This window comes from Micromys minutus (assembly GCF_963924665.1).
Source record: "Micromys minutus genome assembly, chromosome: 2".
In the NCBI taxonomy this organism is placed as follows: domain Eukaryota; kingdom Metazoa; phylum Chordata; class Mammalia; order Rodentia; family Muridae; genus Micromys; species Micromys minutus.
In genome coordinates this window covers 20,708,436-20,734,466 of record NC_137971.1, presented here as the reverse complement: position 1 = coordinate 20,734,466, position 26,031 = coordinate 20,708,436, and the positions used below count along the sequence as shown (strand labels likewise).

At 35.6% G+C, this 26,031-nt stretch overlaps 1 protein-coding gene across 4 annotated transcripts in view; it reads left to right on the top strand.

Annotated features, from left to right (window-relative positions):
* Window positions 1–26,031, top strand: part of LOC308417120 (cytochrome P450 2C29) — a gene marked incomplete at both ends in the record, with an annotated part of 338,086 nt that overhangs the window by 167,416 nt on the left and 144,639 nt on the right. For 2 of the 4 annotated variants that reach the window (XM_080912240.1, XM_080912239.1), the window contains 4 exons: window positions 119–281; window positions 445–594; window positions 21,725–21,885; window positions 23,734–23,910. In XM_080912240.1, coding sequence (XP_080768366.1) covers window positions 119–281; window positions 445–594; window positions 21,725–21,885; window positions 23,734–23,910 — 651 coding nt within the window. The remainder of the gene's footprint in view (window positions 1–118; window positions 282–444; window positions 595–21,724; window positions 21,886–23,733; window positions 23,911–26,031) is intronic. The other 2 variants (XM_080912237.1, XM_080912241.1) reach the window with 2 other exon arrangements.

Genomic DNA, 26,031 nt, shown 5'->3' with positions numbered 1-26,031 from the left:
TGCCTAAATAAAAAAATCATTAAAATAATGAGATATTATTAATGTGAATGAGGTTTATACTATGTAGGTTAAGGTTACATATGTTTGCTAGTATTTCCACTTTCTTTCCTGTTTCCAGCTCTCAAAAGTCTTTGGCCCTGTGTTCACTCTGTATTTGGGCTCACAACCCACTGTGATATTGCATGGGTATGAAGCAGTGAAGGAAGCTCTGATTGATCATGGTGAGGAGTTTTCTGGTCGGGGAAGCTTTCCAGTGCTTGACAAAGTTATTAAAGGTCTTGGTAAGTAAGTGCATGTATTCATGTGTGTGTTGCATAGTGTTTATGGTGATATAAGATTGAAAGGAAGAGATAGTCTTTGTTATTAGGTACAACGGGACCTCTGTATGGTGTTATATTTCACATGATCTTAGCATCTATTTCTAGTATCTTCTCAATTCTTTAGGCATTGTTTTAAGCAATGGAAGCAGATGGAAAGAAACACGGCGCTTCTCACTTGCAACTATGCGGAACTTGGGCATGGGGAAAAGAAATATTGAGGACCATGTTCAAGAGGAAGCACAGTGCCTTGTGGAGGAACTGAGGAAAATCAAAGGTAAATACAAGTCATACATTAGCATCTTAATTTAGATGTATATGCTTAAGTCATGGTGAGAATATTCTATCTAAAACATTTTCATTTTTTTAACCAGAAATAATAATATATGGTAGATTTTACTGAGTTAAAGTAATGCATTCTCCTTAGCACAAATGTAGTTTTCCAACTGTGGATCATTTTACCAGAGAAGAAATCCTACATATAAAGATGACCGGGGATATTTGTTTCCATTTTCTTGAGCTGCATAGGTTTTACTACATTCATTGAGTATTATAGATTCCTGGGTCCATATTTATATTATTATGTATCAATGCTGTGGTTCATGGTTACCATTTTATAGCAGAGAATAAAGAATTTTCATTAATTATTGTGTCTGTTATACCATGGTATAAAATAAGTAGTTAATTGTTTAAAAATATTAAAACTTTGAAAATCTTGTATGTATTTTGATTGTGATCACCCCTACTCTCTTATCTACCCAACTCTATGTTCATGAAATTCAATTTATGCTAGCATAAATGCTATATTAGCCAAAGGTATTTCTTGTTGGGTTTGTTATATATGATTTCAAGGCAGAGCATCTCTGCCATGCAGGAGGAAGGACCAGTGGCTTTGGAACTTATGTAATGCTGCACACCAGTTACCAAAGCTATATAGGTGGGCCTGTGTTGCATTAAATATTACAATGAATTTGCTTAACATTTTGGATGCCTCTCCAGTATAGACCGAGTGCATGGACTCTGTCACAAGTTCTGCAAGCTGAAGTCTCCACTCTATTCCTTTCACAGGCGGTTTACTTAACCTGCTCAGTTCCTTCTGTTCTGGGTGAATAAACCCACCCTGAACCCACTTGTCACTTTTCTTCACTGCTTGTCACAAACATGATGACAAAACTGGTAACTTTCCAATCAGGTTTAAGTATTAAATTCTCAGTCCACAAACCCTCTCCACAATAAGATTATATCTAATGGACAAACTGCACTTATATATGAGATAAAATGACCTACAAAAACCCTTAAAAATATTCATATTCATATCACCTATTACAACCACCTGGAAATAGATCCTCCTTTTCAGTCTCCATCTTGATTACACAATCTGCCTTCTGCCTTCACTCCCACTCATCATTTCCCCACCTATCTGTGTCCTGTGCAATAATGTATGTCCTTAACATAATTCTACAAGCCCCTGTGTGACATAGCCCTGAGGACTATGTGACTTGAGGGCTTTATGCTCTTATTAAGATTGCATTCTTAATCTAAGAGTTACATGAAAACGTTAAGGGGGCTTCCAGTCCATCAATGTGGACTCTTGGTAGCAATCAAAATATTAGTGCTTGATCTCTTTTGGGCATGGCTGCTGGAGCAGAATATGATATTATCACCACCTTATAAAAAATTGAGAGATTTAGATTGGAAACAATAACTACCACCCTTAGAAAATGTTGGGAAAAATAAAGTTGTTAGTTAAGCAAGGTTGAGGTTTTTTTTTTAATCTGATATTTAAAAAAATCATAGGAAACAATATAAAGTTCAGAAAGATAGACTCTTCATTAAGCTAGGGACCTTTTATTTTCAAGAAACAGGAACAGTGGTAGTACTCTCTGTTGTGACTCTCACTGAGGCTACACTTGTGAAAATTGATATTTTATAGCCATTTTGCCCTCAGCTACCTGAGATTATTTATTAAAATTTTTGATAAGTAGTTGTGCATTTTGAGAATTCATGTTAGATATTTCGAAATTTTTTATAAAATTTAGATTTGTGATTAAGAGTTTTACAAAATTCCTTCTAAAGATAAACACTATTATAATTACTTCTTTCTTTGTAACAGCAAATTGCTGCTTGCCAGTAAAAGAAATAGCCTAAGAAAGCTCTTTTGCTCCCTTCCACTTCCTAATCTATAGAAGTTCAATGCTTATGACTCGATGTTGGTTTTTTGTTAGAATAATTTGTTCCCTTTACCTGTGCTATGTAATGTTCTTTTTTCTAAAGGTGTGGGAAAACATACTGTTTCCTCATAGTCATTCTTGAGAAGTAAACTAACATGTAATCACATTATAATTGTATACTGCTTGAAGATCTTGCTGGGACATATTAGCTGTAAAGGAAAGAATACAGTATGGTATTGTGTGCATGGAACATTATTTATCCCATGCACCAACTGTGTGTGTGTGTGTGTGTGTGTGTGTGTGTGTGTGTGTGTGTGTGTGTGTGTACAGTTTTTATGAATGGGGGTTGGAACATTGTTTCTTATGTCCAGGAGTTGTTTGTATTTATGTATGCATGTATATAAGACTTGGAGCCTGATTTTTGAAACTTTTTTCTAAACATTCTATGCGTGAATATATGTGTGTATATTTATATATCAGTATGCATGTGTGTATATGTGTATGTATATAAGCATGCATATTTGTATTTATGAGGTTGATAAACTCTGACTTTTGTGTCATCCATTTAGAGAGAGAGAGAAAGAGAGAGAGAGAGAGAGAGAGAGAGAGAGAGAGAGAGAGAGAGAGAGAGAGAGAGCATTCTATCTTCCCTTCTCTTTCTCTCTGCCACCAGGGAGTTAAAAGAGTTCATAGTCTTTGCTTGTTTGTTTTGTTTTGTGTTTTGCTTTTTGCTGGCAACACAGAGTGCCAGTCACAGTGTACTAAGCTTCCTTCCTATTCTCAGAAAAAAATGCTGCTGAGCATCTTCTCTAATCTGACTTTAGCAGAAGCCCCTGTAGGTTTCTGGAAACATCTTTGCCAGAGTCTCTTAGCACTGATTCCCAAATGGCTGTCTGTCTAAATTTACCCAATATGTGGATGTCAAATTCAGTAATTGGCAATTAAACACTTATAAAATTAACAATTGGGATCATCATTTCCATAGGGTAATTGTCCTTTCCAAACAGTCATATGTAGCTCCCTATCTAAGGGTAGCATCTGAACATTTTATCTTCTCATATTAGCACATCTGATGATTCAGTCATTTTTCCAATCCATTTTTGCAGACATTTCTAGGAAAATATTTTTCACAATAGATTTCTTTGACATTCTTATTCTTAAAATTTATGTTTCCTAGTTTGTCTCTACTTCTGCGTGTTCTTTGAGCTATGCATGCAGTTGTGATTTAGATGTATTTGTTGAAATTGTTATCCCAAAAAATTTGTTGGTGTCAACATTGTGGCTTTCTCTGATGGTCCCCATTTACTGTAAGATGAGACATATTTAATAATGGGTGACAGGTATACTTACTTTTAGAGGAAATTGAATCTGTCTCTTCCAGAAAGTAATGATTGGCAAAAACTCCTTCACTAGATACATTGTATCATGCCCAACTACCATGTTAGAATATATTCTGGCTTTGGCTTGCTCAGGTATTGCTCATCCTTTCACAAATACATTTTTCTTTTTTTCTCTCTTAAAATTTATTTTAAAAAAAGGAATATATATACAGATTTTAAAGGCAATTTAGCAAAAACACTATGTGAATATATTTTGTCAATACTTGATTCTTTTAGAGGTTTGTTATCATGCATTGAAATCACACTAGTTACCTTAAGCATAAAGTACATGTAGGATAGAACGTAACATGGAAACATTTTTCTCGGTGAGTATAGATTAAGCATAATAATCTTTGAATACCAAAAATTGCCACAAGGCTATATTCTTAGCTCTTGGAAAATTAGTGATTTAAGGTCCAGGTGTACTGCACTCTGAGAGGATGCTATATACTTTTATTCCTAAGAAGAACTAAGGATTTCACTTTTTTAAAATTTTTGGCCATTGTTTTTCTTGAGTTTCATATAGCCTGTGAGATGTTTCTGGGGTGTTCAGAGTTTTCTGGTGTACTAACCAATTATTAGTGACTGCATATTATGTCTGTTTTTTGTGACTGGATTACATCACTCAGGATGATATTCTCTAGATGCATTCATTTTCTTAGGAATTTCATAAAGCCATTGTTTTTAATAACTGATTAGTACAACATTGTAGAAATGTACCACTTTTTTATGCATTCATCTACTGAAGAACATCTGGGTTCTATCAAACTTCTGGCTATTATAAATAGGGTTCCTATGAACCATATGGTGCATGTGTCTTTGTTGTATGTTTGAGCATCTCTGGGGTATATGCCCAGAAATGGAAAATGGGATCTTCAGGAAGGACTATGTCCAATTTTCTGAGGAAGTGCCAGAATGGTTTATAGAGTGGTTGTACCAGTTTATAACCACACCTAGAGTGGAAGAGTGTTCCTTTTTTTCTGCACACTGCTCAGTATCTGCTGTAATCTGAGACTTTGATCTTAGCCTTTCAGACTGGTGTGACAAGGAATCTCAGGGTTGTTTGATATGCAATTCCCTGATGGCTAATGATATCAAGCACTTCTTTAGATGCTTCTCATCCATTCAATATTCCTCAATGGAGAATTCTTTTTTACCTCTGTACACCACTTTTTTAATAGGGTTGTTTGATTCTCGGGTGTCTAACTTCTTGAGTTCTTTGTATACCTTGAATACTAGGGCTCTACCAGATGAGGGGTTGGTAAAAATCTTTTTCCAATCTGTTGGCTGCCATTTTGTTTCCATGACAATGTCTTGCCTTACAGAAGCATAGCAACCTCATTAAGGCCTGTATGTTGATATATGACCTTAGAGCATAAGCCATTGGTGTTCTGTTCAGGAAATTTTCTAATGGGCCTATGTGTTCTAAAGTTTTACCTACTATCTCTTCTAAAAGCTTCAGTGTACCTAGTTTAATGTGAAGATCTTTGATCCCTTTGCACTTGAGCTTTGTACAAGGAGATAAGAAAGGATCTATTTTCATTTTTCTCCATGCTGAGTGCCAGTTGGACCAACACCAATGTTGAAGAGGCTGCCTTTTTTCCATTGAATGTTTATATGTCCTTTGCCAAAACTCAAATGATCATATAGTGAGGGCTCATTTATGGATCTTCTATTTTATTCCATTGTTCCACGTGTTTATCTCTGTACCATTACCATGCACTTTTTAGCACAATTGTCATGTAATGTAGCTTGAGGTCAGAGAATGTGATTCCAGGAGATGTTTTCTTGTTGTTGTGTATGGATTACAGTATTCTAGGTCTATTGTTATTTCAGATGAAATTGTATATTGATCTTTCCAACTTTATGAAGAATTGGGTTGGAATTTTTATGGTTATTGTACTGAATATGTTGATTGCTTTTGGTAAGTCGGCTATTTTTACAATGCTGATTCCTCCAATACATGAGATCTTTCCATTTTCTGAGATTTTGCAGGAATTCCTTGTTTAGAGGTTTGAAGTTCTTGACATACAAGTCTTCACTTGCTTAGTTAGAGTCAAACCAAGGTATTTCATATTATTTGTGACAATTGTGAAGGGTAACTATTCCCTAATTTCTTTCGCAGCATGTTTGTCCTTTGAGTAGAAAAAAATATAGTGATTAGTTTGAGTTAATTTTTTAATCAGCCACTTTGCTAAACTTGTTTATCATCTGTAGAAGTTCTCTGGTGGATTTTGTGGGGTCACTTATGTACACAATCATGTCATCTGCAAACAGTGACGTTTTTACTTCTTCCTTTACAATTTTCATCCCTTTGATTTCCTTTTGCTCTCTAAATGCTCTGGCCAGAACTTCAAGTACTATGTTAGATAGGTAGGGAAAGAGTGGGCAGCCATGTCTAGTCCCTGATTTTAGTGGGATAGCTTCAATTTTTTCACCTTTAAGTTTGATGTTGTCTCTTGGTTTCCTGTATATTGCTTTTATTATGTTTAGGTATGGGCCTTGGATCCCTGTTCTTTCCAAGACTTTTAACATGAAGAGGTCTTGAATTTTGTCAAATGCTTTCTCAGCATCTAGTGAGATGACGATGTATTTTTTTTCTTTTTGATTGTTAATATGGTAGATTACATGGGTGGATTGCTGTTATTAAGGCATTATGGTTATCTCACTACATGTTGAGAAAGCATTTGACAAAATCCAACATCTCTTCATGTTAAAAGTCTTGGAAAAAACAGAAATCCAAGGCCCATACCTAAACATAATAAGAGCAAAATACAGCAAACCAACAGTCAACATGAAACTTACCGGTGAGAAACTTGAAGCAATCCGACTAAAATCACGGACTCGACAAGGCTGTCCATTCTCTCCCTACCTATTTACCATAGTACTAGAAGACCTGGTTGGAGCAATTAGACAGCAAAAAAAAAAAAATCAAAGGAATACAAATTGGAAAGGAAGAAGTAAAAATATCACTATTTGCAGATGACATGATAGTGTACTTAAGGGACCAAATAACTTCTACCACAGAACTCCTACAACTGCATTCAATGGAAAAAGGACAGCCTATTCAACAAATGGTGCTGGTCCAACTGGCACTCAGCATGCAAAAGAATGAAAATATACCTTTTCTTATCTCCTTGTACAAAGCTCAAGTATAAGTGGATCAAAGATCTCCACATTAAACCAGATACACTGAAACTATTAGATGAGAAAGTAGGGAAAACCTTAGAACACATAGGCACAGGAGAAAATTTCCTGGACAAAACACCAATGGCTCAAGCTCTAAGGTCAAAGATTAACAAATGGGACTTAATGAGATTGCAAAGTTTCTGTAAGGCTAAGGACATCGTCAAAAAAACAAAACGGCAACCAACAGAATGGGAAAAGATCTTTACCAACACCACATCAGATAGAGGCCTAATATCCAAGGTGTCCAAGACACTCAAAAAGCTAGACACCAGAGAATCAAATAACCCTATTAAAAAATGGGGTACAGAGGTAAACAAAACGTTTTCAGTTGAGGAACACCGAATGGCCGAGAAACATTTGAGGAAGTGCTCGACATCCTGAGCCTTCAGGGAAATGCAAATCAAAACAACCCTAAGATTCCACCTCACACCAGTCAGATTGGTCAAGATCCAAAACTCAGATGACAGCAGATGCTGGCAAGGCTGCGGAGAAAGAGGAACACTTCTTCACTGTTGGTGGGGTTGCAAGCTAATACAACCACTCTGGAAATCTGTCTGGCGATAACTCAGAAAATTGGAAATAGTACTACCTGAAGACCCAGCTATTCCACTTCTGGGCATATACCCCAGAGACACTTTAATACACAACATAGATATATGCACCAGAATGTTCATAGCGCCTCTATTTATAATAGCCCCAAGCTGGAAAGAACCCAGATGTCCTTCAGAAGATGAATGGATACAAAAATTGTGGTACATATATACAATGGAATACTACTCAGCCACCAGAAACAATGGCTTCACCAAATTCTTAAGAAAATGGCTGCATCTAGAAAATATCATCTTGAGTGAGATAACCCAGTCACAAAAGAACAGACATAATATGCAGTCACTGATAGTGGGATGCTAACCCCAGAGGCTTGCACTCCTCCAGAAACAACTCACAGACTGTATGAAGTCCAAGAAATAAAGAAAACAAAACAAAAGAAAAAAAATATTTACAAAATAACAAAACTTTAACTATTTCCATGTTACATTTTGTTTTACATGTACTTTATGCTCATTGTAACTATTAAGTTTAAAGGCATACTATCAAACCTTGAAAAAAATCAAGTACTGACTAAAAAATATATTCATATAGTTTTATGTAAAAATTATGTTAAAATCTGAAAAAAAGTACTGACAAAAATGTATAATTTTAATCAAAAAATGTTTAAAATCTGTACATTTATCTTTGTTTTGTAAAATAAAGTTGTTGAAAAAAAAAGTTAAGCAAAGTGGCAGGATTTAAAATTAACTCAAAAAAATCAGTAGCCTTCCTATATCCAAAAGAAAAACATGTGGAGAAGGAAATTAGGGAAATGATGCCCTTCACTATGGTCACAAAAACCATAAAATACCTTGGAGGGACTCTAACTAAGCAAGTGATGGACCTCTACGATAAGAACTTCAAACGTCTAAAGAAGGAAATTGAGGAACATCTCAGAAAATGTAGAGATCTCCCATGCTTCTGGATTGGAAGGATCAACATTTTAGAAATGACCATATTACCAAATCAATCTACAGATTCAATGCAATCCCCAGCAAAACTTAAACCCAGTTCTTTTTTTTTAACAACTTTATTTTACAAAACCAAGATAAATGTACAGATATCAAGCATTTTTGCATAAAATTATACAATACATTTTTCTCAGTAGTTTTTTTTCAGATTTTAAAATAATTTTTACACAAATCTATATGAATAGTCAGTACTTGATCTATTTAAAGGTTTGACAGCATGCATCAAAAACCCAATAGTTACAATGAGCACAAAGTACATGCAAAACAAAATAAAACATGGAAATAGTCAAATTTTTCTTGTTGTGTAAAGATTAATTTGTTTTGTTTTGTTTTGTTTTCTTTATTTCTTGGACTTCATACAGTCTGTGAGTTGTTTCTGGGGCAGTGCGAGCCTCTGGGGTTAGCATCACAATATCAGTGATGCATATTATGTCTGTTCTTTTGTGACTGGGTTATTTCACTAAGGATGATCTTCTCTAGATGCAGCCATTTTCTTAAGAATTTGGTCAAGTCATTGTTTCTGTTGGCTGAGTAGTATTCCATTGTGTAAATGTACCACAATTTTTGTATCCATTCATCTTCTGAAGGGCATATGGGATCTTTCCAGCTTCTGACTATTATAAATAGAGCTGCTATGAACATTGTGGTGCATATATCTTTGTTGTGTACTAAGGTGTCTCTGGAGTATATGCCCAGAAGTAAAATAGCTGAGTCTTCAGGTAGTATTATGTAAAATGTTCTGAGGTATCGCGAGACTGATTAACAGAGTGGTTGTATTAGTTTGCAACCTCAATAACAGTGGAGAAGTGTTCCTCTTTCTCCACAACCTCGCCAGCATCTGTTGTCATCTGAGTTTTGGATCTTGGCCATACTGACTGGTGTGAGATGGAATGTCAGGGTTGTTTTGACCTGCATTTACCTGATGGCTAAGGATGTGGAGCACTTCCACAGATATTTCTCAGCCATTTGATATTCCTCAACTGAGAACATTTTGTTTAGTTCTTTACCCCATTTTTAATAGGGTTATTTGATTCTCTGGTGTATAGCTTTTTGATTTATTTGTATACCTTAGATATTAGGCCTCTATCTGATGTGGAGTTGGTAAAGATTTTTTCACATTCTGTTGGCTGCCGTTTTATTTTCTTGACAGTGTCCTTAGCCTTACAGAAACTTTGCAATCCCATTAAGTCCCATTTCTTAATCTTTGACCTTAGAGCTTGAGCCATTGGTGATTTGTTCAGAAAATTTTCTCCTGTGCCTATATGTTCTAAAGTTTTTTCTACTTTCTCATCTAATAGTTTCAGTGTATCTGGTTTAATGTGGAGATGTTTGATTCACTTACACTTGAGCTTTGTACAAGGAGATAAGAAAAGGTCTATTTTCATTCTTTTGCATGCTTAGTGCCACTTGGACCAGCACCATTTTTTGAATAGGCTGTCTTTATTCCATTGAATGTTTAGGGCTCCTTTGTCAAAAATCAGGTGACCATATACATGAGAGCTCATTTCTGGATCTTCTATTCTATTCCATTTATCCACATACCCATTTCTGTACCAGAACCATGCAGTTTTCCTCACAATTGCCTTGTAATATAGCTTGAGGTCAGAAATAGTGATTCCCACAGATGTATTCTGGTTGTTGAGGATGGATTTAGCTACTATAGGTCATTTGTTATTCCATATGAAATTGCACATTGATCTTTCCAAGTCCATGAAGATCCTTGTTGGAATTTTGATGAGGATTGCTTTGAATCTGTAGATTGCTTTTGGTAGGATGGCCATTCTTAAAATTTTGATCTTTCCAATCCATGAGCAAGGAAGATCTTTCCATTTTCTGAGATCCTCCTCAATTTCCTTCTTTAGAGGCTTGAAGTTCTTGTCATACAGGTCCTTCACTTGCTTAGGTAGAGTCACACCAAGGTATTTCATAGTTTTTGTGACGATTGTGAAGAATACCTTTTCCCTTATATCTTCCTCCTCATGTTTGTCCTTTAAGTATAGGAAGGCTACTGATTTGTTTGAGTTAATTTTGTATCCAGCCACTTTGCTGAACTTGTTTATCAGCTGTAAGAGTTTTCTGGTGGAATTTTGGGGTCACTTAAGTACACGATCATGTCATTGGCAAAGAGTGATATTTTTATCTCTTCCTTTCTGATTTGTATCCCCTTGATCTCTTTTTCTGTCTAATTGCTCCAGCCAGGACTTCCAGTACTATTTTGAATAGGTAGGGGGAGAATGGGCAGCCTTGTTGAGTCCCTGATCTTAGTGGGATTGTTTCAAGTTTCCCACCATTAAGTTTGATTTTCGTTGTTGGTTTGCTGTATGTTGCTTTTATTATGTTTAAGTATGGACCTTGAAATCCTGTTCTTTCCAGGACTTTTAACACGGAGGGGTTGTGAATTTTGTAGAATGCTTCTTCAGCATCTAGTGAGATGACCATGTGATTTTGTTCTTTGAGCTTGTTTATATGGTGGATTACATTGATGGATTTCCTTATATTAAACCATCCCTGCATCCCAGGGATGAAGCCTCTTAGGTCATGATGAATGATCGTTTTGATGTGTTCTTTGATTCTGTTTAAAAAGAATTTGTTGAGTATTTTTGCATCAAGGTTCATAAGTGAGATTGTTCTGAAGTTCTCTTTCCTTGTAGGGTCTTTTTGTGGTTTAGGTACTAGGGTTATTGTAGCCTCCAAAAATGAGTTAGGTAGTATTTCATCGGTTTCTATCTTTTGGAATAGTTTGGAGAGTATTGGTGTTATGTCCACAGTAAATGTCTGATAAAATTCTGCAATGAACCCATCTGGACCTGTGCTTTTTTGGTTGGGAGGCTTTTAATGACTTCTAGTATTTCCTTAGGTGTTATAGGGTTATTTAGATGGATTACTTGATCTTGGTTTAACTTTTGGATCTTGTATCTGTCTAGGAATTCATCCATTTCCTCCAGATTTTCCAATTTTGTGGAGTATAAGTTTTTGTAGTAGGATCTGATGATTTCTTGAATTTCCTCAGTTTCAGTTGTTATGTTGCCATTTTCCTTTCTGATTTTCTTAATTTGTATACTCTCTCTTTGCTCTCTAGTTAGTCTGGCTAGGGGTTTTCAATCTTGTTGATTTTCACAAAGAACCAACTCTTGGTTTTGTTGATTTTTTCAATGGTTCTTTTTATTTCTATTTGGTCTCTTTCTGCCCTATTTTTGATTATTTCTTTCCGTCTACTATTTTTGGGTATATCTGCTTCCTTTTGTTCTAGGGCTTTTAGCTGTGCTGTCAGGTTGCTGATGTAAGCTCTCTCCAGTTTCTTTTTGGAAGCATTTAGGGCTATGAGTTTTCCTATCCATACTGCTTTCATTGAATCTCATAGGTTTGGGTATGTTGTGTTTTCGTTTTTGTTGAATTCTAGAAAATCCTTAATTTCTTTCCTTATTACTTCTTTGACCCTTCTATAGTTTAACAGAGCGTTGTTTAGTTTTCAGGTGTATGTGGGCTTTTTGTTGTCTTTGTTACTGTTAAAGACCAGCCGCAGACCATGGTGATCTGATAGGATGCATGGGAGTATTTCAATCTTATATATCGATTGAGTCTTGTTCTGTGTCTAATTATGTGGTCAATTTTCGAGAAGGTGCCATGGGGTTCTGAGAAGAAGGTGTATTCTTTTACTTTAGGATAGTATGTTCCGTATATATCTATTAATTATAGTTGGTTCAAAGTCTCTGCTAGCTTTGCAGTGTCCTTGTTCAGTTTCTCTTTCCATGATCTGTCCATTGGTGAGAGTGGGGTATTAATGTCTCCATTATTGGGGGGGTGAAATGTATTTTTTGAGCTTTAGTGGGGTTTCTTTTATGAATGTGGGTGCTTTTTTATTTGGAGCATATATGTTAAGGATTGAGAGTTCCCCCTGACAGATTTCCCCGGTAATGAGTAAAAAGTGTCCTTCCTTATCTTTTTTGATAACTTTTGGTTGGAAATTTACTTTATTTGATATTAGAATAGCCACTCCAGCTTGCTTCTTGGAGCTGTTTGCTTGGAAGTTTTTTTCCCAGCCTTTTACCCTGAGATAGTGTCTGTCTTTCTCTCTGAGATGAGTTTCCTGTATGTAGCAAAAGGCTGGATTTCGTTTATGTATTCAGTCTGATAGTCTATGTCTCTTTACTGGGGAATTGAGTCATTTTATGTTAACATATATGAAGGAATAATTTTTGCTCTTTCTTGCTATTTTTGCTTTTAGAGGTAATATTATGTCTGTGTGCCTTTTATTTTGTGTTTTCTTGCTTAGTTATTTTCTTCTTTTTTCTAGTATGTAGGTTCCATCCTTTTGTTGGGTTTTCCATATATTATTCTTTGTAGGGCTGGATTTGTGTTCAGATATTGTGTAAATTTAGTTTTGTCCTGGAATATGTTGGTCTCTCCATCTGTGGTGATTGAGAGCTTTGCTGTATACAGCAGCCTAAGCTGACTTTTGTATTCTCTAAGGGTCTGTCTGATAAATGTCCTGGATCTTCTAGCTTTCAAAGTCTTTGTTGAGGAGTTGGGTGTAATTCTGATTGGTCTGCCTTTAGATGTACATGACCTTTCTTCACTTTCTACTTTCAGTATTCTTTTTTTGTTTTGAACACTTTGCATTTTGACTATTTTTTGTCAGAAAAATTTATTTTCTGGTCCATTCTATTTGGATTTTTGTAGGCTTCTTTTATGCTCATGGTCATCTCATTCTTAAGAGTAGGAAAGTTTTCTTCTATGATTTTGTTGAAGATGATTACTGTGCCTCTTAGTTGATATTTTTTGCCCTTTTCTATCCCTATTATCCTTAGTTTTGCTCTTGTAATTGTGTCCTGCATCTCCTGGATATTTTGTGTTAGGAACTTGTTGGTGTTTGCATTGTTTCTAAATGTTTTGTCTATGTTTTCAATATTGTTTTTGTCCCCTCAGATTCTCTCTTCCGTCTCTTATATTCTGTTAAAGATTCTTGCATCTGTGACTCCTGGTTTTTTTTTTTTTTTTTACGTTCTCCACTTCCAGGTTTGTTTATTTTGTGTTTTCTTCATTGTTTCTACTTCCATTTTCTATTTCTTTATCTCTTTGTTTGTGTTTTTCTGTAATTCTTTTATTTCTTTGAGTTTTTTTTTTTGTTTTTCCTCTTTTTTTATTTTTTATTTTTTAAACAACTTTATTTGCAAAACAAAGATAAATGTACAGATTTTAAACATTTTTTGCATAAACTATACATTTTTGTCAGTACTGTTTTTTCAGACATTAAAATAAATTTTACATAAAACCATGTGAATATGTTTTTTAGTCAGTACTTGATTTTTTTCAAGGGCTTGACAGTATGCATTGAAAAGGTACTAGTTGCAATAAGCGTAAAGTACATGCGAAACCAAACGCAACATGGAAATAGTCAAAGTATTCTTGTTTTGTGAATATATGTATATTTTTTGTTTTCTTTATTTCTTAAACTTCATAAAGTCTGTGAGTTGTTTCTGGGGGAGTGCAAGCCTCTGGGGTTAGCATCCCACTATCAGTGACTGCATATTATGTCTGTTCTTTTGTGACTGGGTTATCTCACTCAGGATGATCTTCTCTAGATGCAGCCATTTTCTTAAGAATTTGGTTAAGTCATTGTTTCTGGTGGCTGAGTAGTATTCCATTGTGTATATGTACCACAATTTTTGTATCCATTCGTCTTCTGAAGGACATCTGGGTTCCTTCCAGCTTCTGGCTATTATAAATAGAGCCGCTATGAACATTGTGGTGCATATATCTTTGTTGTGTATTAAAGTGTCTCTGGGGTATATGCCCAGAAGTGGAATAGCTGGGTCTTCAGGTAGTACTATATCCAATTTTCTGAGGTATCGCCTGACAGATTTCCAGAGTGGTTGTATTAGCTTGCAACCCTACCAATAGTGGAGAAGTGTTCCTCTTTCTCCGCAGCCTCACCAGCATCTGCTGTCATCTGAGTTTTGAATCTTGGCCAATCTAACTGGTGTGAGGTGGAATCTTAGGGTTGTTTTGATTTGCATTTCCCTGATGGCTAAGAATGTCGAGCACTTCCTCAGATGTTTCTCGGCCATTCGGTGTTCCTCAAATGAAAATGATTTGTTTAGCTCTGTACCCCATTTTTAATATGGGGATTTGATTCTCTGGTGTCTAGCTTTTTGAGTTCCTTGTACACCTTGGATATTAGGCCTCTATCTGATGTGGTGTTGGTAAAGATCTTTTCCAATTCTGTTGGTTGCCGTTTTGTTTTCTTGACAATGACCTTAGCCTTACAGAAACTTTGCAATCTCATTAAGTCCCATTTGTTAATCTTTGACCTTAGAGCTTGAGCCATTGGTAGTTTGTTCAGGAAATTTTCTCCTGTGCCTATGTGTTCTAAAATTTTTTCTACTTTCTCATCTAATAGTTTCAGTGTATCTGGTTTAATGTGGAGATCTTTAATCCACTTACACTTGAGCTTAATACAAGGAGATAAGAACGGGTCTATTTTCATTCTTTTGCATGTTGAGTGCCAGTTGGACCAGCACCATTTGTTGAATAGGCTGTCCTTTTTCCATTGAATGTTTACTGCTCCTTTGTCAAAAATCAGGTAACCATATACAAGAGGGCTCATTTCTGGATCTTCTATTCTATTCCATTGATCCACATGCCTATTTCTGTACCAGTCCCATGCAGTTTTCAGCACAATTGCCTTGTAATATAGCTTGAGGTCAGGGATAGTGATTCCCGCAGATGTTTTTTTTGTTGTTGAGGATGGATTTCGCTATTCTAGGTCTTTTGTTATTCCATATGAAAATGCACATTGATCTTTCCAATTCCATGAAGAACTGGGTTGGAATTTTGATGGGGATTGCATTGAATCTGTAGATTGCTTTTGGTAGGATGGCCATTTTTAAGATGTTGATCTTTCCAATCCATGAGCATGGGAGATCTTTCCATTTTCTGAGAACCTCCTCAATTTCTTTCTTTAGAGGTTTGAAGTTCTTGTCATACACGTCCTTCACTTCCTTAGTTAGAGTCACACCAAGGTATTTCATAGTTTTTGTAATGATTGTAAGAGTACCTTTTCCCTAATTTCTTTCTCCACATGTTTGTCCTTTGAGTATAGGAAGGCTACTGATTTGTTTAAGTTAATTTTGTATCCGAACCACTTTGCTGAACTTGTTTATCAGCTGTAGGAGTTCTCTGGTGGAATTTTTGGGGTCACTCAAGTACACTATCATGTCATCGGCAAAGAGTGATGTTTTTATCTCTTCATTTCTGATTTGTATATCCTTGATCTCCTTTTGCTGTCTAATTGCTCCAGCTAGGACTTCCAGTACTATGTTGAATAGGTAGGGAGAGAGTGGGCAGCCTTGTCAAGTCCATGATTTTAGTGGGATTGCTTCAAGTTTCTCGCCATTAAGTTTGATGTTGGCTGTTGGTTTGCTGTATATTGCTTTTATTATGTTTAAATATGGGCCTTGGATTCCTGTTCTTTCCAGGACTTTTAACATGAAGGGGTGTTGGATTTTGTCGAATGCTTTCTCAGCGTCAAGTGAGATGACCATGTGATTTTGGTCTTTAAGTTTGTTTATATAATAGATTACATTGATGGATTTCTTTATGTTAAACCATCCCTGCATCCCAGGGATGAAGCCTACTTGGTCATGATGAATGATGGTTTTGATGTGTTCTTGGATTCGGTTTGCAAGGATTTTGTTGAGTATTTTTTCATCAATGTTCATAAGTGAGATTGGTCTGAAGTTCTCTTTCCTTGTAGGGTCTTTGTGTGGCTTAGGTACGAGGGTTATTGTAGCCTCAAAAAATGAGTTGGGTAATATTCCATCTGATTCTATCTTTTGGAATAGTTTGGCGAATATTGGTGTTATATCCCCAATAAATGTCTGATAAAATTCTTCACTGAACCCGTCTGGACCTGGGCTTTTTTTGGTTGGGAGGCTTTTGATGACTTCTTCTATTTCTTTAGGTATTATAGGGTTATTTAGATGGTTTACTTGGTCCTGGTTAAACTTTGGGACCTTGTATCTGTCTAGAAATTCATCCATTTCCTCCAGATTTTCCAATTTTGTGGAGTATAAGTTTTTGTAGTAGGATCTGATGATTTTTTGAATTTCCTTAGTTTCAGTTGTTATGTCACCACTTTCCTTTCTGATTTTGTTAATTTTGATACTCTCTCTTTGCCCTTTAGTTAGTCTAGCTAGGGGTTTATCAATCTAGTTGATTTTCTCAAAGAACCAACTCTTTGTTTTGTTGGTTTTTTCAATGGTTCTTTTTGTTTCTATTTGGTCTATTTATGCCCTAATTTTGATTACTTCTTGCCGTGTACTAGTTTTGGGTATATCTGCTTCCTTTTGTTCTAGGGCTTTTAGCTGTGCTGTCAGGTTGCTGATGTGAGCTCTCTCCAGTTTTTTTTTGGAAGCACTTAGGGCTATGAGTTTTCCTCTCAATACTGCTTTCATTGCATCCCATAGGTTTGGGTATGTTGTGTTGTCATTTTCGTTGAATTCTAGAAAGTCCTTAATTTCTTTCTTAATTTTTTCTTTGACCCTGCTATCCTTTAACAGAGCATTGTTTAGTTTCCATGTGTATGTTTACATTTTGTTGTCTTTGTTGTTGTTAAAGACCATCCGTAGACCATGGTGATCTGAGAAGATTCATGGGAGTATTTCAATCTTCCTATATCGATGAAGGCTCGTTCTGTGACCAATTATGTGGTCAATTTTCGAGAAGGTGCCATGGGGTGGTGAGAAGAAGATGTATTCTTTTACTTTAGGATAGTATGTTCTGTATATATCTATTAATTCTAGTTGGTTCAAAGTCTCTGCTAGTTTTGCAGTGTCCTTGTTCAGTTTCTGTTTCCCTGATCTGTCCATTGGTGAGAGTGAAGTGTTAAAGTTTCCCACTATTATTGTGGGGGGTGAAATGTATTTTTTGAGCTTTAGTAGAGTTTCCTTTATGAATGTGGGTGATTTTTTATTTGGAGCATATATGTTAAGGATTGAGAGTTCCTCCTGACAGATTTCCCCGGTAATGAGTAAAAAGTGTCCTTCTTTATCTTTTTTGATAACTTTTGCTTGGAAGTTTACTTTATTCGATATTAGTGTAGCCACTCCAGCTTGCTTCTTGGAGCTGTTTGCTTGGAAGTTTTTTTCCCACCCTTTTACTCTGAGATAGTGTCTGTCTCTGTCTCTGAGATGAGTTTCCTGTATGCAGCAAAAGGCTGGATTTTGTTTATGTATCCAGTCTGATAGTCTATGTCTCTTTATTGGGGAGTTGAGACCATTTATGTTAATAGATATCAAAGAATAATTGTTTCTGTTTCCTGCCATTTTTGCTTTTTTGGGTTGAGTTGTGTCTGTGTTTTTTCTTATTTTAGTTTTCTTGTTTAGGAGTTTTCTTATTTTTACTAGGCTGTATTTTCCCTCCTTGTACTGGGTTTTCCACCTATAATTCGTTGTAGTGCTGGGTTTGTGGTCAGATATTGTGTGAATTTTGATTTGTCTTGAAATATCTTTGTCTCTCCATCGATGGTGATTGATAGTTTTGCTGGGTATAGCAGCTTGGGCTGGCACTTGTGCTCTCTTAAGGAGTGCATGATGTCTGTCCAGGCTCTTCTAGCTTTCAGAGTCTCTGTTGAGAAATCGGGTGTGAGTCTGATTGGTCTGCCTTTATATGTTACCTGACCTTTTTCCCTTACTGCTTTTAGTATTCTTTCTTTACTTTGGGCACTTGATGTTTTTACTATTATGTGTCGGGAGGTATTTCTTTTCTGGTCCAACCTATTTGGAGTTCTGAAGGCTTATTTTATGCTCGTGGTCATCTCATTCTTGAGGGTAGGGAAGTTTTCTTCTGTGATTTTCTTGAAGATATTTACTGTGCCTCTTAGTTGATACTCTTCTCCTTCTTCTATTCCTATTATCCTTAGGTTCGGTCTTCTCATTGTGTCTTGTATTTCCTGGACATTTTGGGTTAGGAGCTTTTTGTTTTTTGCATCTTCTCTGGCTGTTTTGTCTATGTTTGCAATGTTGTCTTCTGCCCCCGAGATTCTCTCCTCGATCTCTTGTAGTCTGTTGGAAATGCTTGCTTCTGTGACTCCTGATTTCTTTTTTTGGTGTTCTGACTCTAGGGTTATCTCTTTTAGCGCTGTCTTTATTGTGTCAATTTCTGTTTTAATTTCCCCCTTCCATTCCTTTATTTCTTTGGTTTTGTTTTCGTCTCGTTCTTTGAGTTCTTTGAGTGTTTTTCTTGTTTCTTCTTTAAAAGCTTCTGAATCTTTTTGCTTTTCCTCCCTTTCTTGTTTAAGTAACTCTATCAGCGTCTTGAGGCATGATTTCAGGTCTGTGTCTTCTTTCTCTGGAGTGTTTGAAATTCCGATGTTTGCTACTATCGGAGAGCTGGGTTCTGGTGTTGCTAGATTGTCTTGGTTTTCTTGGGATATACTCTTTCTCTTTCCTCTTGCCATTTTGTTGTCAGTGATATGTTCTTACCTTTCCCTTGTATCTGGTCTGTGTCCCTGTTACACTTTCCGTGTGCACTCCGCAGAGATCCCTCTGCTCCCCAGCAGCCTAGGTCTCCCACTCACCAGTTGCTCATCCTGTACGAGCCGCCTTTCTGGCTGGCAGTTCGTTTTTCCTCTTTAAAAGCTTCAATTTGTTTATGGTTGTCTTCCTGAACTTGTTCTTCACTTCTTTGTATTAATTGCCATCTACTACTAGTAGATGTGGGTTAGGAGATGCATTAAGAAATGTATATTATAAACAGCTATTTTGAGGTGATTAAAATAAAGTCCATTTCAAGTGATAATATTAGATTCTTTCTCAAGTTGCATGATATGTTGAGCCACAGAGTCTTGGCATGATAATAATGGCAAAGACCTGTTTTATGTCATGGAACAGGCTTGAAACTAGAAGAAAAAATTCTGTAAATTCCATAATGTGCATGATTCTGTGGCACCAGTTTATGTCCTTTCCCTACAGTCTGTTACTGTAACTCAAAGTGTTTTTGATCTAGGTAAACTTGTTCAAAAGATTATATTCTAGTAGCCCATAGTGTACTTACAAATACTATGATATTTAGCCTCTATCAACAGTTTGATAAATATAAAATTTAAAACTTAATGATGCAACTGAAAACCTTCAAAAATACCATAAAATAGTTTCATAAAATGTACACAAAAAGAAGGTTTGGTGTGTAGGTACATGTTCTTAATTCCAGTGCTCAGGGTTCATCAACAGGTGGAACTATAGGAATAAAAGAAAAGGAAAGGAAGGAATCCATCCCAAGTTTCAGGGATGTTTTAATATAAATTAACAAATTAAATCACTTTAAATATGTCTTCTTCTATGTTACTTAGCATTTTGACAATTTTTCTAAAAAAAACATATCAGCCCAGATCTTTAAAATGCACAGAGAAACTCTGAAAATGTTTTCTCACTAAATCATTTTTTAAACTAAATTTGAATATTTACACTATGGATAGGACTAGTACATATCCTGAGTGGTAGCTGGTCACAAAAAAATACAAAATGTATACACTCCCCAACAAGTGAATATTAGACCAAAAGCTATGAATATCCAAGATAAAATTCACAGACCACATGAAGCTCAAGAAGAAGGAAGACCTAAATGTGTATGCTTCAGTCCTTCTTACAAGGGGGAACAAATTACTCAAAAGAAAAAAATTACAGAGATAAAATGTGGAACTGAGCCTGAAGGAAAGGCCATCCACATACTTTCTCATCTGGGGATCCATACCATATACAAAAAATAAAAACAATTCCAGATACTAGTATGATTGCCAAGAAGTGCTTTCTGAGAGGCGCCTGATATAGCTGTCTCCTGACAGGCTCTGCTAGAGCCTGACAAATACAGTATCAGATCCTTGTAGTCAAACATTGAACTGAGCATAAAATCCTCATTCAAGGAGCCAGAGAAAATACTGAAGGAGCTGAAGTTGTTTGCAAACCATAAGAACCACAATATCAACCAACTGGACCTCTCCCACCCCAAACCTCCCAGGGACTAAACCACCATCCAAAGAGTACACATGGAAGAACCAATAGTTCCAGCCATATATCTTGCAGAGGATGGCCTTGTTGGCATCAGTGGGAGAAAAGGCCCTTGTTTCTGGGAAGGCTCAATTCTCCAGGGTAGTGATAAGTCAGGGCAGGAAGGCAAAAGTGGCTGGGGCATTTGGGGATTATCCTCATAAAAGCAGAAGAAGGAAGGATGAGATGGGGCTTTCTGGAGTATAAACCAGAAAATGGGATAACATTTGAAATATAAATAAATAAAATATTCAAAAAAGGGACATGTCACCCAGCAAAATGCATTACATTTAATGATAAACCAAAAAAGAGAAGTCTCTATTACTTTCTTAATATTTGTTTCCCCTCCTAAAATATGTAATATAAAATTTATTTATTTAATATTATTAACAAATTCACAGATAAATGGCTGTTCTTGACATTTCAAAATTTTCCTGTGTAATAAAAAGCACTTTTCATTATAGTTTTGCTCGCATATATAAACTCACCTGCAGTTTTGATCTTTCCTCTTTCTTTGGATCAATAGTTACATTTTTTGTTTACTGATTGTGGATACATAATTTCCAGATATACACTTTTCTATTTCCTTCTGAGTATCATATAACACATAGGCACTGCAATACGATGAAATTCCACTCTGAATTTCTGATTTTTATTTTATCGTTATTTTATAACGATAGTTTTGTTTTGTTTTCTTTTAGTAAAAATAGAGCTAAAACTGTTGGAGTGGTTTAATAGATATACTCCCTATGAGGATTAAATCTGTAGGATTATACACATCAATGTGATGCAAACTTTTAAGCATTATGTTAGCATAGAAATTTGAAAACAATGATTTTGGGAAATGTTTGCAAACCTATAAATCTAGGTTTTCCTCAGAAAATCACCTCAAATTTAAGATCAAAATGATGTGTCAATTTTATATATAGCAAACACTGAGCTGTTAGAGAATTTGTGGGCAAGATATAGTTTCAAACTCCTAAAGAATTTTTACCTGTTACCAGAATCAATGTGTGGTTTTTTCCTTTTTAATGGTATTTTTCTAATTGTTTTCTAAATCTTCAGGCTCACCCTGTGACCCCACCTTCATCCTGAGCTGTGCTCCATGCAATGTCATCTGCTCCATTATTTTCCAGAATCGTTTTGATTACAAGGATAAAGACTTTCTTACCTTGATGGAAAAGCTAAACGAGAATGTCAGGATTATGAGCTCCCCATGGATACAGGTGAAGTCAAGACTTTCTTTCCATCTGTGGGAACACATATGGTGCTTTATTGTCACACATTAAATTCAATATGAACCAAAAAGTAAGAATAAAAAAGACACCTTATTTCTGACCAATGTATTGTGGAAAGAATATGTAGAACAGTGGCTGAACCCCTTTGTTAGGCCAATAGCAAAACTGAAGTGCAAAGGCTAGGTTGGCTCAATCCTTCTAGCTCCCTATTCATTGACTTTCCTATTAATGTATGCAAAATTGTTGATATAATGTACAGTTTTTACATCTAGAAGCTTCTATGCAAACATCTTGTTCTCTTTAAACGACTAAGCAATGTTCAACATATTTCTAGGCAGGAATATTTTAGTTCAGAAGGAATATTCTCAAAGTTGAAAAAATATTAGTGGTAATGAATTCTTTCCTGAAACCCTAAGTATTTTCAGTGGTTTGATATTTGAGTCACAATCCTCTTGATGAGGAGACTTGTAGAAATTAGAGTATGGTATCCGGACCACAGATAATCTTACATGCTTGTCCTGGACTGAAATAGCATCTTCTGAACTCAGCTTAATAACTTTGTAACCACAGAGAAACCTGTTAGGGGTAAGATGTGATGTACATTTGTAATCAAGGCTCTTTGGTGTCTCACTCACTTCTGAATCATCACTTTATTCTGAGACTGGTTTTCAGGAGTTACATATACCTTCCTGCTGCAAATTAAGTCACTCAACACTTCCCTTATACTATCACCAGAAAACTGTAAATGACAATAATTTACATCATATCATACTTGTAACTTATTAATGTGGGAAAGTTATGGTATTTAATCAATTGGTCAGAAATTTTTATACAATTATTTCTATTATCACGGAGAATTATATTACTTCATGCATGAAATGAAACACTTTTATAAATATTAGATGCCATTTTTATTAATGTCTGAGTGTATAAACCCAAGTTGGACATTGTATATATTTTAGACATGTTATTTCTCAACATCTGTCTATTTAAAAACTTTCTTTTGCAGATGTATAATGAGTATTCATATTTATATATGTAGTAACATAACAACTAGTTTTTAGCTACTTTCCCAAATAATGACACAGAGAGACCAAGATAATTTCCAAGTTAAACCAAATTATCTAGGTATCATTTTCTATTCTTATTCTCTAATCTAAAATGGCTGTCTACTAGAAAAACCACAAACATTTGATTTTTTACATTGATCTGGTTCTCAGAACCTCAGATTTATAATGCTTACATGTCTCACTAGATTCCTTCCTTATGCTGAATCCTCTCTTTCTTTTTCTTATCTTATAACTGGGAAGTCCTGTCCTATACTTTCTGTTGCCTAGTTATTTGCTTTTCTGCTTTTATGAACAACTCAGAGAATAAATGGTGAATATTGTTTACACAAACTTCATACAAGAGATTCTTTACATATGTTTTACAGTGCTCTGTCACACTGAAACTGAGTGGAATAGGAAAATCATCATTTGAATGAAAAAGGTTACATTTTGCAGAAACACAATATATTATGCCTACAGTCAAGGATTGGAGAGATACATCAGTCATAAATTGTGTGTGTTATATTCCAAAGTACCTGAGTCCAATCTTCTACACCTATGTTGGGTGGCTCACAGCTGCTAGGTTAAGGGTCATGACATGTCTGTCCTTCAAAGGCAAGCCATACATATTTAACATGCATGCATCGGTATGTATACACACACACAGCTACACAAACACAGACAATGTCACACAGAGACAGACACACACATTCACAGACATCTACACACACAACTAAAATTAAAGCACAACATCTTAACAAAATAAATTCTTGGTCTGATTTTGTAGGTCTGCAATAATTTTCCTTCACTAATTGACTATTGTCCTGGAAGTCATCATAAAATAGCAAAAAATATTAGTTATATGAAAAATTACATGCTGGAGAAAATAAAAGAACACCAGGAATCATTGGATGTTACAAACCCTCGGGACTTTATTGATTATTACCTGATTAAACAAAAGCAGGTAAAATTTTAATATAGATTATTTTATTGTTCAAGCATTTTCCAATTTGTTGAACATTGACATGTTTTTCAGAGATGTTTCAAATCATAATACTTTGAAATACACTTCTGTATATGATAATGTTGAAATGAGCCAAAAAGATACTGGTAATATAAAGGGTATTTGTTAACAAGGTAACATTGATTTAATTGTAGTTGAGGAGAAAACAACCCCAAGGGTAAGATGAGAATAAAATTAAAATGTGGATGCTACATTCCTACTCAGTAGGGGGAAGAAAATAATCTCTGGGAAGTAAAGAAAGAGAGGGAGTTGGGAGAGAGAGAGGAGAATGAGGGAAAGGTGGTGGCAGTTCAGATACAGGAGGATATGGGGAAGAAATACAGAAGGTCAGGAATTTGAAAGTAGACATGTAGCAGTGGGGTAGGGTGAACTGGGGATAGCCACCAAATGTCCTACATGCCAGGGACCCAAGAAATTTTCCCTTAACTGGGGGCTGTGCCTATACACTGGATATGGTTTATACACATTTTTATCTCATCTTTGTTGGGTATTTTAGCTAAAATATATACCCAGCCAACTCAAGAAATATTAATCCAGAATTGCTCCTATCATGAACAAATGCCAGGACAAAGGGTGAAACAGAAAGTGAAGGAAAAGCCATCTAGAGACTGCCCCACCTAGAGATCTATCCCATCGGCTTACACCAAATCATGGCACAATTGCTCCTTCTCCATTCCTTCCAATGTCTTTTTCACAGTTCATAGTTTTTTTGCTGTGATTGTTCTGTTGACCTTTCAGTAGCCTATTCACAACTGAGATAAAATCTAACAGAGATTGGTCTCTTTGCTCTAACATGCCTTAGAAACTTTTGAATCTTCTAGAATATTGTGTTCTGGAGTTCATTGCTGATGTTTCTTAGTCTATGCACCCTGCTCTGTGATCCTTTGGGTTGTCTCAACTTGGTTGTGCAAGACACAGTATTCCGCATAGTCTGCTTTAAAAGGCTAGTTCAGAGTCCTATTGCTGCTCTGCATTGTGGATGGCTCTGTGATGCAGGAAAATTCCGGGTTGTACCCTGTATTACATGTACTGTCTGCTCATTGTAAAAAAAAAAAAAAAAAAAAAAAAAAAGAATCTCTAAACACCAAGAAAACTTTGACTATTTCCAGGTTGCATCTTGTTTTACATGTACTTTATGCTCATTGTTACTGGTGGGATCTTTATCACACTATCAAACCTTTAAAAAAAATTACTGACAAAAATGTATTGTATAATTTTATGCAAAAAAATGCTTAAAATCTGTACATTAATCTTTGTTTTGTAAAATAAAGTTGTTAAAAAAAAAAAAACCCTGCTCATAGGCCTGTCAGTAATAGGTGGTAAATGTTTCTCATTCAGACTTTTGTGTCTTGCAGGAGAAGGCAGTGACTTGTTAGGCTCTGTTTTTTTTTTTTTTTTTTTCTTATTGGGACCAATAGACAAGGTTTTCAGAAGATTTCCCATGCTTAAGTCTGAGCTTTATTAGTTTTCATACTATTCATAACTTCTTTCTCTGGATGATATAAACAAATCCACAACTTCAACAAAAAACATTCTCTGACTTACATTTTGATGGTAACACATTCTTATAAAACAGAGGATGATTCAATTCCCATTTTTTCTATAATTCAGTGTTTTTCAGCTGCTGGGTTTTTTTTATTATTAACATTCAAAAAGTTTAAAGCTCAGAGAGCAAATTTAGTCCATCTTTAGGGAACTTTATTCTTCCTTTTCATTTTATAAGCATTTATTCTAAGGTCTAATTAGAACTTTTTATAAGTCCTTGTCCTGTAGGATTGTGTGGAAGAACTATAGTATGTTTTATATGATACAGTAGAAAGGACTAATTTCATGCACCTATAGATGTATGAGGGAGCATTTTTAGTCTTAATGTGTATCAATATCCCTATGATAGCCATTACTTCCAGTAAGTGTATAACTACAAAAGAATAATTCTCAGCTGTCAAAGCAGTTGCCCATAAAAAACATGAGTATGTATCCTAATGTGTATGGCATATATATTTTAGTTTCCCAATTATGCAAAATTAAACACATCCATCTGACAGTTTACATTTCCTTTTT